General features: G+C 38.0%; 1 protein-coding gene across 1 annotated transcript; it reads left to right on the top strand.

The window, feature by feature from the left end:
* Window positions 1–43: 43 nt before the first annotated feature.
* Window positions 44–17455, top strand: LOC117324172 (lysophosphatidylserine lipase ABHD12-like). The gene is made up of 12 exons (XM_033879856.1): window positions 44–204; window positions 5262–5392; window positions 8534–8642; window positions 8911–9024; window positions 9426–9502; window positions 9920–10049; window positions 12861–12898; window positions 13193–13272; window positions 14086–14168; window positions 14789–14867; window positions 15249–15376; window positions 15650–17455. Exons 1-12 carry the CDS (start codon window positions 83–85, stop codon window positions 15705–15707), a joined length of 1149 nt encoding a protein of 382 aa, XP_033735747.1. The 5' UTR covers window positions 44–82; the 3' UTR covers window positions 15708–17455.
* Window positions 17456–17781: the final 326 nt, after the last annotated feature.

Raw genomic sequence — 17781 nt, 5'->3', positions numbered from 1 at the left:
TCAGAACTCTCGTAACGAAGCTTCATTTACCTGTGCTGTTTCTTGTTGAGGTCGAAGTACAAAGAATAGGGCTGTACACAAAATGTCAAACACACGGCAAAGGAAACCAACTCCAGTTAAAATACAGACGACGCCCCAAAAGGAAGAAGAGATACAAGTGTTGAGCACTGATGCAGGCAAGGGATCTGGACCAGTCTTACCATGGTATGGGTTTTATGGTTCTGTGTAATTGTGTTCACCCATCCGTACCGATTTTACTGTTTGTTGTCTTCTGGTCTTTAGTTCCTGTAGATGGATAATCGATAGACACAGAAGAGAGTAGCAAAGAACAGTCAGGCGTGTTTGGTTTAAAAGAAGGAATCGTGAAGAGAAAAAGCAATCACGAAGAGAAATAATAATATCTGTCAGTGGATTTCCATACCATATGAATGAAATGAATATTACATAATATTACGTAGCCAGCCGAATCGGCCGGTGCCCTGTGACATGTAGCCGTACGGATATATGTACATCATGTGTATACATACATTTAGTGTACAGAAGCTAGCTAAATATGCTATATTCGCTGTCTGTAATTAGCTAGTGTCAGACATTTGCTCTTGTCCAGAAGTATATACGACATATAACATCAATGTGAACATATAAACATTTAATTTACTGATTTAATAAAATGTATTGAACAGAAACTGTTGAAGAAAAAACAATTACATACAAATTAAATAACCCATGCATTCTGAGTATCAGTATGATATATATGGATCAGACCAGTGTGTCAGTGTGACATGGCATTTCAGTGAAATAACATTAGGCATATGTATAAAATGACCCTCAGGTTGGCCCCATGCCAGTAGACACCATCGTTAAGGACCCTAATTAGTGTGTTGATTGATAGTGAGAACCATCCAATAAACAAACTGTTTAAACTGTGTTTATACTTTATAAAGTAATATACAAATTGTTGTGGCTCAATATATTTTTTATGGGCAAACATTAGCCATTGTTGTTAGTAGTTGAATATTGTGACAAAAAATCTTGAGATACAGCAATATTTTAAATTATATTCAGTGTAAATTAACAAAAATTAGCATAAAAAGTCAAAGAGCTTTAATGATTATTGTATGGCAGTGTTTAAAGGGACATCATAGCAGAGACTTATATACTAGTATAAAGGTCTCTGATCATAGTAAAAACTTTTTTTTATTGATTGTAGTGTTTTATACACTTCCAGTTACATTTCTATGCTATCCCGATATATATATTCACATCATTTTCCAGTTTGGCCACATAATTTAGTCGAGAAACCCCTCTGATAATATCACGTGGCTGTTTTGAAAACGAGGCAGGCATTTAATCATGTTTGTAATTAGGAACACATAACATGGAGACACAGTACGTAAACGCCTGTTTTTCGACATCAGGTTTGGTTATAGTTGTGACAGGTGTAATTTGATTACTCAAACTCTAAGGCAATTCAGAATTATGAAAAATTGGCATTTATTCCAAATATTGTATGTGTATACAACAGATAGAGCTAACAATAGGTGCACATTAGCCTCGTCTGTCACTATATATATATATATATACACGTGCACACTCACCAGCAATGCTGCAGAATATGTGCATCCTCCATGTAGCAGTGACTGGATGAATGGGTCCTATCTGCTGTACATGTAGCTTCCCTGGCAAAATTCTAGTGATTAGTTTTGCCCATTTCACCATCTTTTGTTTTGTAACTGACTCTGTTAGACTTTTCAACCTCAGATGGACAGTTGTTTTCAGGTGTGTGGTGTTGTGTGCGCATGTGTTATATATATATCAGACATCAAATATTTACATATCCAGACTTTTGATCAACAAGGAGAGATTTCCATTTGAAAATTGTTTATTAATTAGCATCTGTATGTATAGAATTCATCAAATTCCAATTAATCAATATATATATGCAGTAATAAAAAAATAACATTGAAAAAAATATATGTTTTACTGTGATGTCGCTTAATGCACATTACCATTTTAGTGAGCTTTTGACACCAGAGGACTATTTAGATGTTATAATTATATAGATAACTAAAAAAAAGTCTTAAGGCCAATACATGTAATGTTTGTAGAAACTATGGATGCAACGTTAACAACCAGAGTCCACTTACTAGTGGCTTTATATGTAGAGAGGTTTAATATAGCATGGTGTTTAGTTTTTTATCCATTTAATTAAGATATTAGTATTTAAATTAGAGATATCTCTACTTGTTGACAAAAAACATATATCAGATATCTCTATTTTAAATACAGATATCTCTAATTATTAAATGAATGAACTGATATCTGAATAGAGATATCTGTATTTGAATTAGAGACATCTATTTAAATGAAAGATATCTGTATTTCAATTAAAGATCTCTCTACTCAACATTTTTAGCCCACCATCATCAGATGGTGGGCTATTCAAATCACCCTGCGTCCGTGATCCGTCGTCCGTCCGTCCGTCCCTCCATCCGTAAACAATTCTTGTTATCGATATTTCTCAGAAAGTGCTGAAGGGATCTTTCTCAAATTTCACATGTAGGTTCCTCTTGGTGCCTAGTTATGCATATTGCATTTTGAGACTGATCAGAAAACAACATGGCCGACAGGCAGCCATCTTGGATTTTGACAAGTAAAGTTTGTTATCGCTATTTCTCAGAAAGCACCAAAAGGATCTTTCTCAAATTTCATATGTAGGTTCCCCTTGGTGCCTAGTTATGCATATTGCATTTTGAGACCGATCGGAAAACAACATGGCCGACAGGCAGCCATCTTGGATTTTGACAATTGAAGTTTGTTATCGTTATTTCTCAGAAAGTATTAAAGGGATCTTTCTCAAATTTCATATGTAAGTTCCTCTCGGTGCCTAGTTATACATATTGCATTTTGAGACCGATCAGAAAACAACATGGCCGACAGGCAGCCATCTTGGATTTTGACAAGTGAAGTTTGTTATCGCTATTTCTCAGAAAGTGCTGAAGGGATCTTTCTCAAATTTCATATGTAGGTTCCTCTTGGTGCTTAGTTATGCATATTGCATTTTGAGACCGATAAGAAAACAACATGGCTGACAGGCAGCAATCTTGGATTTTGACAATTGAAGTTTGTTATTGCGATTCCTCTGAAAGTACTGAAGGGATCTTTCTCAAATTTCATATGTAGGTTCCCCTCGATGCCTAGTTATGCATATTGCATTTTGGGACCAATAGGAAAACAACATGGCCGACAGGCAGCCATCTTGGATTTTGACAATTGAAGTTTGTTATCGCTATTTCTCAGAAAATACTGAAGGGATCTTTCTCAAATTTCATTTGTAGGTTCCTCTTGGTTTCTTATTATGCATATTGCATTTTGGGATTGATCAGAAAACAACATGGCCGAAAGGCAGCTATCTTTGATTTTGACTATTGAAGTTTGTTATCGCTATTTCTCAGAAAGTGCTGAAAGGATCTTTCTCAAATTTCATATGTAGGTTCCCCTTGGTCCCTGGTATTGCATTTTTGGACCAATCTGAAAACAACATGGCCGACAGACAGCCATTATCGCTAAATCTTAAATTTGTTATATAGGTTCCCTTTGTTTGAAAAGTACTAGAGGGCTGTTTCTGAATTTACACAGATTAGTAAGACTTAGAGGAAGGGAAAAGTATAGAAAAGATCAATCTGACATGGAACCTATAAAGATCATTCAATGGTGGGCGCCAAGATCCCTCTGGGATCTCTTGTTCATATTACAGATATATCTAATATTGAATAAATACAGACATCCAACTTAAAAAAAAAAGAGATATCTTTATTTAAATTCAGTTAGAAATATATCTAATTAAATGCAGATATCTTGATTAAATAGGTAATGACCCACATTGCTTTCCATAAATTCAGTTGGGTTTTATCCATGTAATTCAGATATCTGTATTTGAATAAGAGATATCGTTATGTTTTAACAAAATACAGATATCTGTATTATTTTCTTAACAAATTACAGATATCTGTATTTAAAATAAAGGTAAATTAAAATTGAAAAAGAAATATCTATCTAAATTGAGATATCTCTATTTAAATATAGATATCTTTTTTTATCTATTTTTTGTTCATTTTCAAATATTTTACAAGACATTCAATATATCATGCATACATATAGGCATGCAAATACGTTATACTATATTTACATGTAACTTAACAAAATAGGTTGCTCTTAGTGAATGTAAAAGATGTTTTTGGGGATTTTTAGGTCACCTGATGAGACCATTAGTCTCATGATCAGTTGACTTATTTGTGATCGCCTTTTGTCCGGTGTCGTGCGTCGTAAGCAATTTACATTTTCGACTTCTTCTCAGAAACCCCTGAGCCAAATTTAATGAAATTTTGCAAAAACAGAAAATTGACTGAAATTTCAAAAATCTTCTTAAGACCCAAATTAGGTAGAATCAAATACTCTTAATAGATGGAAGGGTCTTAAGCTTAAGGTGCTTTACCAAAATTGTGAATTTCACGTGGACTATCATTTGATTGATTTCTATTGGAACTCATTCTAACTTGGTTAACATTATCAGCATTGGATGACAGTTTGATAGTTTTATTGATGGAAGGGTCCTAAGATGTTTTACGAAAATTGTGAATTTCATGACCCTGGGGTCACACATTTGCCTCTTTGGGGGGGGGAGGTATACTTAACTTTAGTTCATATAAGGAAATCACATTTTTAACCATTATTTGTTGGATTTCTTTTGGAATTCATTCTAATTTGGTTAGAATTAGCAGTTTTGGAAGGCAGTTTGGTGGTATGCAAATGTTTGCCTGACTAATTATAATATAACCCCTAGGTGCTGATATACGGGGTCAAAAGGGTCAAATTGACAGAAATACTTCGAAACTCAGGTGACTGTTAAGGCCCATGGGCCTCTTGTTTCCTCTTATGATACATATATGTTTATTTGATAAGTGATTGGTGTAGGCATGAACTTGTAAATTATTGATACTTTGTTTTTAAAAAAGTAAGAACTTACCAAATGGAGTATGGTTCTGCAACTCAAGCTTTTAGCAGCTACTCTGATAATACTGATTTTCTGTAGATTAACATTAAGTTGGACTGTGTGAACATGTTCTTGAACTGGTTTAACTCATCAGCAAAGAGAATACAAATTGTTATATCAAAATGTTAATGATGTTATTGATTTCTTCTGTACTGTCATACCTGTACTAGATTATATATATATAGTCTTATTATCCTTTATATTACAGCTGGCTATGGAGACTGATACTACTCTGTGTAAAGGTGACCTTGGGATTTTTGTTTTGTTTGCACGTACTCACCCCAGTGCTTATCCTGACAAATCCATGGATACAGTCCAAAGCTGTGTTCCTCAATAACTGTAAGTGTGCCCTGTCCATACTGATCTATCAGAGTTACTTCCCTTGGTTTAGCGCTGTCTGATGGTATAGAGCTCGAGATAGCTTGCAATTGTCTGATGGTATAGAGCACGAGATAGCTTGACAGCTGATGGTGGCTGAGAATGGTTCTGTAATTTTTTATAAAGACCTTTACAAACTATTTGCACTATTATGCTATCAATATCCAAAATTAAGTTCACCTAAAATATCACAAATGAATCATTTGTCCTGTATAACCTTTTTATACTGCCGCCATTGCTCAGTAAATCTGCTATGCTGCCACCGTTTGTCTGATTTTGTCCAATTGGCGATGAATAATATAAATGAAATGTTCAATATGTTGTCTTCGTACAGGGTTGTAAAGATATGAAATACATGATTAATTTAAAAGCTTTACTGTGAAGTGATAAATAGGATGTAACATATATATTAAAAGTACACTGTAGCTACTCTAGAAATGCAGACCATTTTGAGACATAAGAGTCTAATTCATCTTTGCTTCTCTTAAATCATTTAAGGGTCGTATTGACTTATATATTTATGTTTTTGTGTCTTTTATACTTATATTAGCTTGCTCTTCTCTTGAAAACCATGTCATAATAATAATGGAAAATGCCACTTCCTATTGTACATGTGCTTCCATATTAAAACAAAACTTTCTAGTTAAGAAGCACTAATTGTGTTGCCTGCAAAGCATGGTGGACACTTTGGGATCACTTTATCCATCGTCACATGGTGGTCAAACTTTAGTTATCTTGACCTTTTTCTTTACGGTTTGCCACATCAATTTGTAACTTGGTATGTGTCTTTGTCATAATGCATTACAGTTTGGGTACAAACCCTGTTTTAATATTCCATTTTTTGCTGGAGTATATATGGACCTTTTGCACATAGGACATATTCATAATTACCTGTTTTCCTGACTATTTATTGCTTCCCCTTACAATATCAATTTGTAACATGGTATAGTGCTCTATCATGTTAGACTTCAAATAAGGTTTGAACCCTATGTCAAAATTCACTTTTTAGCTCACCTGGCCGGTGATCATGAGCTTATGGCATGGCGCGGCGTCCGTCGTTTGTCCGTCAACTTTTCCTTTAAATCGCTACTAGTCCTAAACTACTCAGTGGATTTTCACCAAAATGTGGTCTGAAGCATCCTTGGGTGAAGGGGAACCATTTTTGTATAAACAGTGGGTCTGGCCCCCCAGGGGCCTAAGGGGCGGGGCCCAATAGGGGAAATATAGCAAATTCTTTAAAATCCTTCTTCTTCTGTAGAAATGAAGGGATGTGATTCATATTTGGTCTGAAGCATCCTTGGGTGAAGGGGAACCAATTTTGTATAAACGGTTGGTCTGGCCCCCCAGGGGCCTGAGGAGCGGGGCCCAATAGGGGAAATAGAGATTAGTCTTTAAATCGCTACTTGTCATAAAGTTTTAAATGGATTTTAACTAAATTTGGTCAGGAACATCCTTGGGAGAAGGGGAACCGAGTTTGTATAAATTTTTACTCTGAACCCCCAGGGACCTGAGGGGCGGGGCCCAATAGGGAAAATAGGGATTAATCCTTTAAATTGCTATTTATCATAAAGTTATGAATGGATTTGAACCAAATTTGGTCTGGAATATCCTTGGGGGAAGGGGGAAAGAGTTTGTATAAATATTGACTCTGACCCCCTTTGTGCCTAAAGGATGGGGCCAAATAGGGTAAATAGAGATTTGTCTTTATATCACTACTAGTCATAAAGTTCTAAATTAAAATCAACCAAATTTGGCCAGGAACATCGTTTGGGGAAGGGGGAAAGAGTTTGTATAAATTTTTATTCTGATCCCAAGGGGCCAAAGGGACAGGGCCCAATAGGGGAAATAGAGGAAATAGAGGAAATTCCTTAAATCACTACTAGTCATAAAGTTATGAATGGATTTGAACCCAATTTGGTCAGAAACATCCTTGGTGAAAGGGGAACAGATTTTGCAAAAATGGTTACTTTGACCCTCCATCCCATAACTACAGTGTATGTATGGCAACGCTGGACGTTAAGGGATAAACACAATTCTTATGTAAAAATAGGCCCAAGGGTCTTTCCCCACCCTAAGAGACTTAGTTTCTTTAAGCACAATTATGTTGTAAAAATAATCTGTAGGGTCTTTCAGTCCCTTAGAGAGTATATGTATTAACAAATTGAACATGAACATGTACATTATTTTGACATTTGGTCAAATCCAACCAGGTGAGCGATACAGGCCCCATGGGCCTCTTGTTTACTGGAGTTATAGCTTTTCACATATTGCACCTTTGCATAATTATGCGTTTTCCTGACCTTTTCCCCCCCATACCACATCAAGTTGTAACTTAGTATGTGGCTTTGTCCTAATTAGTTACAGTTTGAGTTTTAACCCTGTGTCAATGTTCCTTTTTTTGCTGGAGTTGTTGTCCTTTGTGTACAGGTGCATCACAGTTTACAGTTTTTCAGCCTTTATTTTTTGCTACCGCTTGCTTCATCAAATTGAAATTTGTATGTATGTATCTTATATTTATTCATAATGGATCACGGATCAAGTTTGGACCTTGTATTGATATTCTTTATTTTGCTGGAGTTATGGCCCTTTGTACACCGGAAATTCTCATAATTAATTTCTATCACTTGTCACATTAATATGTAACATGATACATGACTTTTTCATGAATAAAGGATTACAGTTTGAGTTCAGTTCTTATGTAAAATTCCATCAATTGATCAACTGGCAGCAGATCTAGAAAGGATGACCTTTATCATATGATGACCATGAAATTTTCAAAATGACACCCTTTTAATTAAGTGGGTGCAGATGACACATCTACTTCTGTGGAGTTCTAGTTTAAATTTGTTAGCCCCACCACAGGTACTTGGCCCCACCACAGGTACATTTACTTGGCAATATATATTGGTTGTATTGACAGACGACATGAGTAACTGTGGCCCTATCATACTTAGACTCATTCCATAATATAACATTTCTGTGATGTGGCTCAATGAATTGAATGTATAAGATGTAGCTCTCAAAACCTGACTAAAGAATTGATTTTAAAAGGTTTAATGTTTGCTTATAGGTTAGTACTAATGCGTTGTGTTTATTTGACAGTCCGGTGGCCTCCATTTATAGATGTTACAAAGCCAGACGAGTTTGGTCTAGGACATTCTGTCAGGAACTTCTACCTACAGGTGGAGGAGCACAGCAGGGTGGGAGTCTGGTGAGCATTACTGATGATGAGACCAAAACTAATGTTGATCGTGTATATTACATTAGATAGTATGTTTCCTAATTCCCATTCTGAAACATTGACATATTTTGAGACCATCCCTCAACAGATTGGTTTCAACACTATAGTATCATAACATCAAGTTCTGACTACATTTTGGTTGTTATTGGTGATGGTTAAAGTGTTCAGGGTCACCTTTGACTCCTCCTTCTCAGAACAATTTTTCGTATAGGAGTGTGACCTTTCGTTTCAATTGTAGGCATTTGATTCCCCAATCAGAAGTTGCATCTGGAGTTGAGTTCAACCAATATGAAGACTTGCTCAAGGATGGTAAACCCATCTTCCTTTATCTCCACGGAACGTCGGGGTCAAGGTAAGACAGTCAACAAACCCCTTATTTGTGCGTCAAAAATAACCTACCACAGTTGTTTGTTTACATCCTTATTTGTGCATCAAAAATAACTTACCACTGTTGTTTGTTTACATCTCCCTTATTCTGATGTACCATACTTATCCTGAAAAAAAAACAGATACAAGGGTGGAGACAGACATATAATCTCCTGTTTCAATGTACGGGGAGCAGCTTCTTAGAGGGTTGTGAAATTGAGTTTGTTGGCATTTATACGAGTAATAAATTGCAATAGATGAGAACTTGAGGTGGGTTATAGCTGCTTATTACTAGGTATGAGCTGATTGTGAGATAAATGCAGCCTAAGTTCTAGGATTTCAGCTACTAGCATTACTCAGTTTTGTCTGAATAATTGTTTTTTTCAGGGCTGGTTGGCACAGAGTGCAGCTGTACAAACTTTTGGTTTCCATGGACTTCCATGTCATAGCATTTGATTATAGAGGTGAGCGTCTATAGGAATACATAGAATTCTGCCTGCATCACATTTCAGGCCCCACACAACCCAGACCTCATACAAACATTAAATTAGAATGGATGTACCTTATCATTACCCCAATGTTATCAACTGTCTCTGATAAACCTCATATCACTATTATTTTATCATATGTTTATCTATAGAGTTCATTTATTCATATATTGTTTTGATTTTCTAGACTATGTGGAACTGGTGAATGATATGAGTCTGTGTGAAATTCTGTAAAATCAGACCTCCTTCATCAAATAAATGTTATACAGTACTAAAACCATATTGGTCTTTCTGCCCATAACCAAGTGCCTAGTATAGATTCATAAGTAAATTGTAAATTGCTATTTAAGACATTTCTAGCAGACTCCTTTTAATGAGTGTTTTGTATTTCAGGCTGGGCAGACTCAGTTGGGGTTCCGACCGAGGACGGGGTAGTGGCAGATGGTTACTTTATGTACAAGTGGATTAAACAACGGAGTGGTAACACACCTGTGTACCTCTGGGGACACTCCCTCGGTACCGCGTAAGTAACCATATATCAGTACCGCGTAAGTAACAATATATCAGTACCGCGTAAGTAACCAAAGATCAGTACTGCGTAAGTAACCATAGATCAGTACCGCGTAAGTAACTACAGCTCAGTACCGCGTGGGTAAACCACAGCTCAGTACCGCGTGGGTAAACCACAGCTCAGTACAGCGTGGGTAAACCACAGCTCGGTACAGCGTGGGTTAACCACAGCTCAGTACCGTGTGGGTAAACCACAGCTCAGTACCGCGTGGGTAAACCACAGCTCAGTACCGCGTGGGTAAACCACAGCTCAGTACCGTGTAAGTAACCACAGCTCAGTACAGCGTGGGTAAACCACAGCTCAGTACAGCGTGGGTAAACCACAGCTCAGTACCACGTGGGTAAACCACAGCTCAGTACAGCGTGGGTAAACCACAGCTCAGTACCGTGTAAGTAACCACAGCTCAGTACCGCGTGGGTAAACCACAGCTCAGTACCGCGTGGGTAAACCACAGCTCAGTACCGCGTGGGTAAACCACAGCTCAGTACAGCGTGGGTAAACCACAGCTTGGTACCGCGTGGGTAAACCACAGCTCAGTACCGCGTGGGTAAACCACAGATCAGTACCGTGTGGGTAAACCACAGCTCAGTACCGTGTGGGTAAACCACAGATCAGTACCGGGTGGGTAAACCACAGCTCAATACAGCGTGGGTAAACCACAGCTCAGTACCGCGTGGGTAAACCACAGCTCAGTACCGCGTGGGTAAACCACAGCTCAGTACCGCGTGGGTAAACCACAGCTCAGTACCGCGTGGGTAAACCACAGATCAGTACCGCGTGGGTAAACCACAGCTTGGTACCGTGTGGGTAAACCACAGCTCGGTACCGTGTGGGTAAACCATAGCTCAGTACCGTGTAAGTAACCACAGCTCAGTACCACGTGGGTAAACCACAGCTCAGTACCGCGTGGGTAAACCACAGCTCGGTACCGTGTGGGTAAACCACAGATCAGTACCGCTTGGATAAACCACAGCTCAGTACTGTGTGGGTAAACCACAGATCAGTACCGCGTGGGTAAACCACAGATCAGTACCGCCTGGGTAAACCACAGCTCAGTACAGCGTGGGTAAACCACAGCTCAATACAGCGTGGGTAAACCACAGATCAGTACCGTGTGGGTAAACCACAGATCAGTACCGCGTGGGTAAACCACAGATCAGTACCGCGTGGGTAAACCACAGCTCAGTACCGCGTGGGTAAACCACAGCTCAGTACCGCGTGGGTAAACCACAGATCAGTACCGCGTGGGTAAACCACAGCTCAGGACAGCGTGGGTAAACCACAGCTCAGTACCGCGTGGGTAAACCACAGATCAGTACCGCGTGGGTAAACCACAGCTCAATACAGCGTGGGTAAACCACAGATCAGTACCGTGTGGGTAAACCACAGATCAGTACCGCGTGGGTAAACCACAGCTCAGTACCATGTAAGTAACCACAGCTCAGTACCGGGTGGGTAAACCACAGCTCAGTACCGCGTGGGTAAACCACAGCTCATTACCGCGTGAGTAAAGTACAGCTCAGTACTGCACATAAGTAACCATAGATCAGTACCGTGTAAGTAACTACAGCTCAGTACCGTGTAAGTAACCACAACTTGGTACCGTGTAAGTAACTACAGCTCAGTACCGTGTAAGTAACCACAACTTGGTACCGCAGAAGTAACTACAGCTCAGTACCGTGTAAGTAACCACAACTTGGTACCGCGGAAGTAACTACAGCTCAGTACTGTGTAAGTAACCACAACTTGGTACCGCGGAAGTAAGCACAGCTCAGTACCACGTGGGTAAACCACAGCTCAGTACCGCGTGGGTAAACCACAGCTCAGTACCGCGTGGGTAAACCACAGCTCAGTACCGTGTGGGTAAACCACAGCTCAGTACCGCGTAAGTAACCACAGATCAGTACCCATAGGTAAACCACAGCTTGGTACCGCATGGGTAAACCGCAGCTCGTCACAGTGTAAATAACCACAGCTCATTACCGCGTGAGTAAAGTACAGCTCAGTACTGCACATAAGTAACCATAGATCAGTACCGTGTAAGTAACTACAGCTCAGTACCGTGTAAGTAACCACAACTTGGTACCGTGTAAGTAACTACAGCTCAGTACCGTGTAAGTAACCACAACTTGGTACCGCGGAAGTAACTACAGCTCAGAACCGTGTAAGTAACCACAACTTGGTACCGCGGAAGTAACTACAGCTCAGTACTGTGTAAGTAACCACAACTTGGTACCGCGGAAGTAAGCACAGCTCAGTACTGTGTAAGTAACCACAACTTGGTACCGCAGAAGTAACTACAGCTCAGTACCGTGTAAGTAACCACAACTTGGTACCGCGGAAGTAAGCACAGCTCAGTACTGTGTAAGTAGCCACAACTTGGTACCGCGGAAGTAAGCACAGCTCAGTACTGTGTAAGTAACCACAACTTGGTAACGCGGAAGTAAGCACAGCTCAGTACTGTGTAAGTAACCACAACTTGGTACCGCGGAAGTAAGCACAGCTCAGTACTGTGTAAGTAACCACAGCTCACAACGCTGTATCTACAGAAAAAAGACATTTGATGTAAGTAAGCTTTTGAACTGTCAATAATTACAATGATAATTGGTGAGATATACTACATGTCCTCACTTTGTCACACACTCCATCTCTGCTCCATTTGTCCTGTAATATACACAATGATGTATGTGTCTAGTAAGATATCATTATATTACATTTCACTACACTCCCATGTGATATGTCAATGTTATATTCTATTTTCAGAATAACAACTAAACTGGCAAAGATGCTGTGTGAGAAAGGTATGTTGATATTATACTGATTTTGTATAGGCCTAGATACTTTCTCTGAACATTCTGACAATATAAATTTCCAGACATTTTGCACATGGGTGCACCAATGATGAACTGAGTAATGTTTCATTAAACAGAGACCAACCTTTTCTGTACTACACAGTGAATTTTTCCTTCCTAATGTTTTTCTACCTTCTGCAGTGTTGACAGAAGTCTTGGATTCACAATGATGTTGTTTGAGTACCATAGTTTACAATAGTAAGGTATTAACTATGTACATTAAGTTTGACCATGTGTGTCCAGGTGAGGAACCTCTGGGTGTGGTACTGGAGTCACCATTTACCAATATCAGGGAAGCTGCCTCGAAACATCCATTCACAGCAGTAAGTAGTTTGTGGGTATAAGTAAGTGTTCATTGTTAAAATGTTTGTAGATCTGTCAGCCTTTTTCTTGAGCTTGGTAAGAAACAATTCTTAGAGGATTAGCTAGTACACAGTTGTCTCATGCCTTATCAGTCAACAGTCAAACTATTCCCCAAGGTGTTGGGACCAGCCTGATGAACTGTTTCCCAAGGCCGGAGGTTTTGTTACCTTAATAATCCACAAGATTTCATATAAAGGCTACTTTATTAGACTGAGGAACACGTAAAAAGTCTCCAGTAAACTGTTAATACCAGCTTTTGTGCATTTTTGAACTCCAAAGTTGAAGTTCCTTTGGCCTCGCAACTGTACACTGTAAGAATTCATCAGATCCTTTTATGGCATTTATGTGGTAGCCGAATCCCTGTTTTGAATTATATGCAACAAACCCTGATTGGAGATTTCTTCAAACCTTTCTGACTTCGATTCTAGATGTTGCTAGAGATACTCTTTATAAATCATGATCAGAAAGATGCTTCATCATAATCATTTTGATGTTTGGGCCCGTGCGGATGTTCTTCTCCAGGCAACAGTCGAAAATGCTTCATTTACATTTACATAGAGAGTCAGATAACAATACCATTTGGGGGACCAGGGTGATTCTCTAGACCCAATAGGGGGCTTTGTTCTCTGAGGAATATCCAGTAGGGAGGTTGGATCATTTCATGTATCAGTCTCTACTACAAATTGAATTTTTTAATCTGCTTTTTGATGTTTCTAAATTTTGCTGTAGTTTGGAAAATGTTTATAAACACGATTACTTATGTATAATTTCAGCCTTTCCGAATGTTGCCTTGGTTTGAAGCAGTTTTCCTGGACACCATTGATCAGAACAACATCAGTTTTACCTCTGATAAAAAGTGGGTGCTACCATAGATACCTGGTGATCTGTGTTCAGGGCTGTTCCAAAGTTATCTATTTGGGAGGGGCAGGATGTGGGAGATCCCACCACTCATCAAATATTAAAAGACATTTAGTATAAAAAAAAATGTGGATTTACCTCACCACCACCCGTCAAATTTTACTACAAGTACCTCTCACCCCTTTGACACAGATAATTCTGTAATAACCCTTAGTTCTTATGATAGAATAACCCTTAGTTCTTATGATAGAATAACCCTTAGTTCTTATGATAGAATAACCCTTAGTTCTTATGATAGAATCAACCAATATTTGAGATTTACTCTTAATCAATTAGCACAATGATAATATAACTGTATAAGTTTGGTTACAAGTATGAGTATGGACAAAAGAAAACTAATTTTACTCATTCGCAGAAATACTTCACAAATGAGGGGAAATACCATAAAATATTATTTAAAGGATCATTTAAAATTCATTTTGAAACTTTAGTAAACTTATATGAATATTCCATCAAAATAAGAGATATTGAATGCACACTGCACATTAAAGAATGATGGCCTGGTGGTATATTTGCCAACACAACATGATCGTATAGAGGAGTTTGTTCTGATTCCAGCATTGCACATGTGACAACGCCTCTCCTGATAATGCATGCAGAGGATGATAAAGTAGTACCGTTTGAGCTGGGGAAAAAGGTAGTTATTTCTCTTTGTGCTACAAGTCTTATGTCAGTGAGTTGTGGCTGTGTTTTAGTTCTGTGGTTAAGATGTATATCTCAAAGGGTTTTTTTGTATGTAAAACAGGATATATAGCATATATGAAAGAAAGCCGTTATTGAAAGGTAATGAAAATTAATGAAAGTAAGAAGCCGCTATCAAAAGTTAATTTAAAAGGAAATTATTAAAAGCATAAAGTCACTATCAAAAGGTAAAGAAAATTATTTATAGTAAAAAAGCCACTATACATTGGTAAATTATTAAATATAGATACTTAGATTCGATTTAAGAAATAGGACAAAAAGGAAAGACGCTGTATGTATATATATAAATATTTAACAAAACATCTCCCTTTTTCAGCTGTATAGCATTGCATCAGAGACACGCCCTACCAACAGTGGCCCACTCGAGTTCATCTCCTTCAATGCCAGCTATGGCTATGGACACAAACTCATCTTCATGGCTCTAGAACTGCCCAATATTATCAGGTAAGCTATCACAGCCCATCTGACAATGTTAAACTTCAGAACACCAGCTTTCAGTACTTAATATCAACAACCGTTAAACTTACCCTGTTCATGACACATGTACACCAGATTACACTGCAATTTGAACTCTCTTAAACTGTAGTTAATACATTCTTATAATTTCCTTTGTAAAGTAATTGGGAGGGATATAGATCCTGGGATAAGGCTGTTTGATGGTTAATCTATCAGTAGCAATTCAAAACTGTCTCATGATTTTGCTGGGTTTTTTTTTAGAAAATTTGCAGACACATGTGAAGGAGAAAGGACACAAACTGGCCAGGGAATGCTGTAGACAATGATGCCTACATTACCACATTATATGGCGATTAGGTGTGACCAAAGTTGTTACATAGTTGGTATAACGACAGAGGTACAGTGACAATCTATATCCACCCAAACTGGACAAGACCTAAACAGAGAACAACTGTGTTTTATATATACACATGTATATCATGTTATACTAACAGATATTTTTCTAATGTGTCATATGATATTATGATGTTGATCAGTGATGAAAGAAACATCATTTTATGGTAAAGTGTTGGTAAATCATGGTTAAATTGGTGTTTGATTTACAGACAATCAATGTTGTTTGGCGTGGCACTCAGACAAAAAAACACCCGATTAGTTGTCACTGCTATTATTTCCATGAAATATGTCCACTGTATGTTTGACAATCTGTTAAAATTAAGGCTCATCAACCTAGGCCTAATGCATTTTTTAACATTTTTTTTTTGCAAATGAATTAGAATAAGGACAAAATTAAACATCATAAAGAGTTCCATAAAAAGTTAGTATGAGAAAAAGGATTAACAACAGGTGTTTGGTTAGGGCATGTTTGATACCAAACTTGTGTTTTTGATTTTCCTGATGTTTCTTTATGGTTTGAGTAGGTCATATTGCCCATTCTTGTATCTACTTCAAATAACTGGCATCAACTGGGGATGTATTAAGTTAGTGTTGTCCAGATTTCCATTGTTTTATTGTAAAATGCCATATGTTATCCAGAGCTCCTTTGTTTTATCGTAAAATGCCAAGTGTTATTCAGATTTCCTTTGTTTTATTGTTAATGCCATATTTCCGTGAGTGTATAAGCTTAGGATTAATTCTGTTAAATGTTTGTAGAAATATGTCTGTGTAAACCCATCCAGGCCTTAGGATTAGTAATATCCTCCATGTGCTGCTTTGGCGTGCATTTAGTGTAGTAATTGTTTGTTTACCTCAGGTTTATTAACATATTTATGACTTGATTTTCTCTTTGGCATGTTGTGGGATGATAAAGACTGTTTTTGACAGGTCTGGTGTTGAAACGGACAAAAAGCATTGTTTCAGAATTTTTGATATTTTCCATTATGATATAACTATTGAGAGACTATTTGATACCTTGCCTTGTTTACTTGTAATTAACACAGGTAATACACAATCTCCCTGAAGGTACTGGCTGTACCTACAGCCACCTTCAGATACCAGATATTAATTACATTTTGTAAATTTTATCTTTTTAGTAGTAAATATTTCGTGTTTTTTGCCTGTTTTCAATGATCTCTTTTATATTATGTGTCTGTCGTTGTGAAGTGTAGAAATTATTTATTTGTTATATAATGGTATTGGATCTGTTACAGGGTTTTACTTAATCCTCTAGAGCTTACTTTGATTTCCTGGAATTAGTTTTGACTCGTGTGTAACTATTTTTGATAAGATTTGGTCCTTCTGATTGTAACCTTTACAACATTTATAAAACAAGTTCTTCCACCTTGTATTGATCACACATTTTGGCCCACATAGAAAGGCACGAGGAGTGTTATTGGGCAGGAAACGGAGTACCCAGGGATAACCCATGTGGTCGGGCAGGTGACCTGATACTTTTTCACATTCAATGATTGGAGAATTGAGCCCTGACCGCCGAGGTGAAAGGCAAGTTTGTTACAGCTGTGCTTTCCGAGCCCCACTCGATTTGCTCTCTTCTCAGAAGAGAAGCCTTCTAAGAAGATCGTATTCTGTTATATGTAAATCGAGTAAACCGGTAGAATATAACCCAAAACAAACAAGTTTTTAAGTTTTCTCAAACACTATGACACAAACATGTGGATGTATGTGTCATAAATCCTTCTCTAGTGAAACTCATCACTCGCACACTTAAAACATGGTCGCCGCCATCTTGGAAGATAAATCTTCTAGCTTCGAGACGGAAGAGGTAGAAGATCTTCCAGAAGCAGAAGAGCTACAAATCGAGTGACTGGAAGATATATTCTAGAATGAGAATAGTGCAAATCGAACGGGGCTCCGACCACCCCGAAATCCTTCAGATGTGTGATTTTATGTCTGAAACTATTAGAATTCAAGGGTCTAATGGAAGCCCTGTGCTA

The sequence above is a fragment of the Pecten maximus genome, chromosome 3, assembly GCF_902652985.1.
Source record: "Pecten maximus chromosome 3, xPecMax1.1, whole genome shotgun sequence".
Classification (NCBI taxonomy): Eukaryota; Metazoa; Mollusca; class Bivalvia; order Pectinida; family Pectinidae; genus Pecten; species Pecten maximus.
Note: the sequence above shows the minus strand (reverse complement) of the source record. Positions and strands in the feature narration are given on the sequence as shown.

Coding starts and splice junctions, on each gene's coding strand:
- LOC117324172 (XM_033879856.1), top strand. CDS start 83: ATGTCAAACACACGGCAAAGGAAACCAACTCCAGTTAAAATACAGACG. Junction 205..5,261: donor TCTGGACCAGTCTTACCATG/GTATGGGTTTTA, acceptor TTTATATTACAG/CTGGCTATGGAGACTGATAC. Junction 9,503..9,919: donor CATAGCATTTGATTATAGAG/GTGAGCGTCTAT, acceptor TTTGTATTTCAG/GCTGGGCAGACTCAGTTGGG.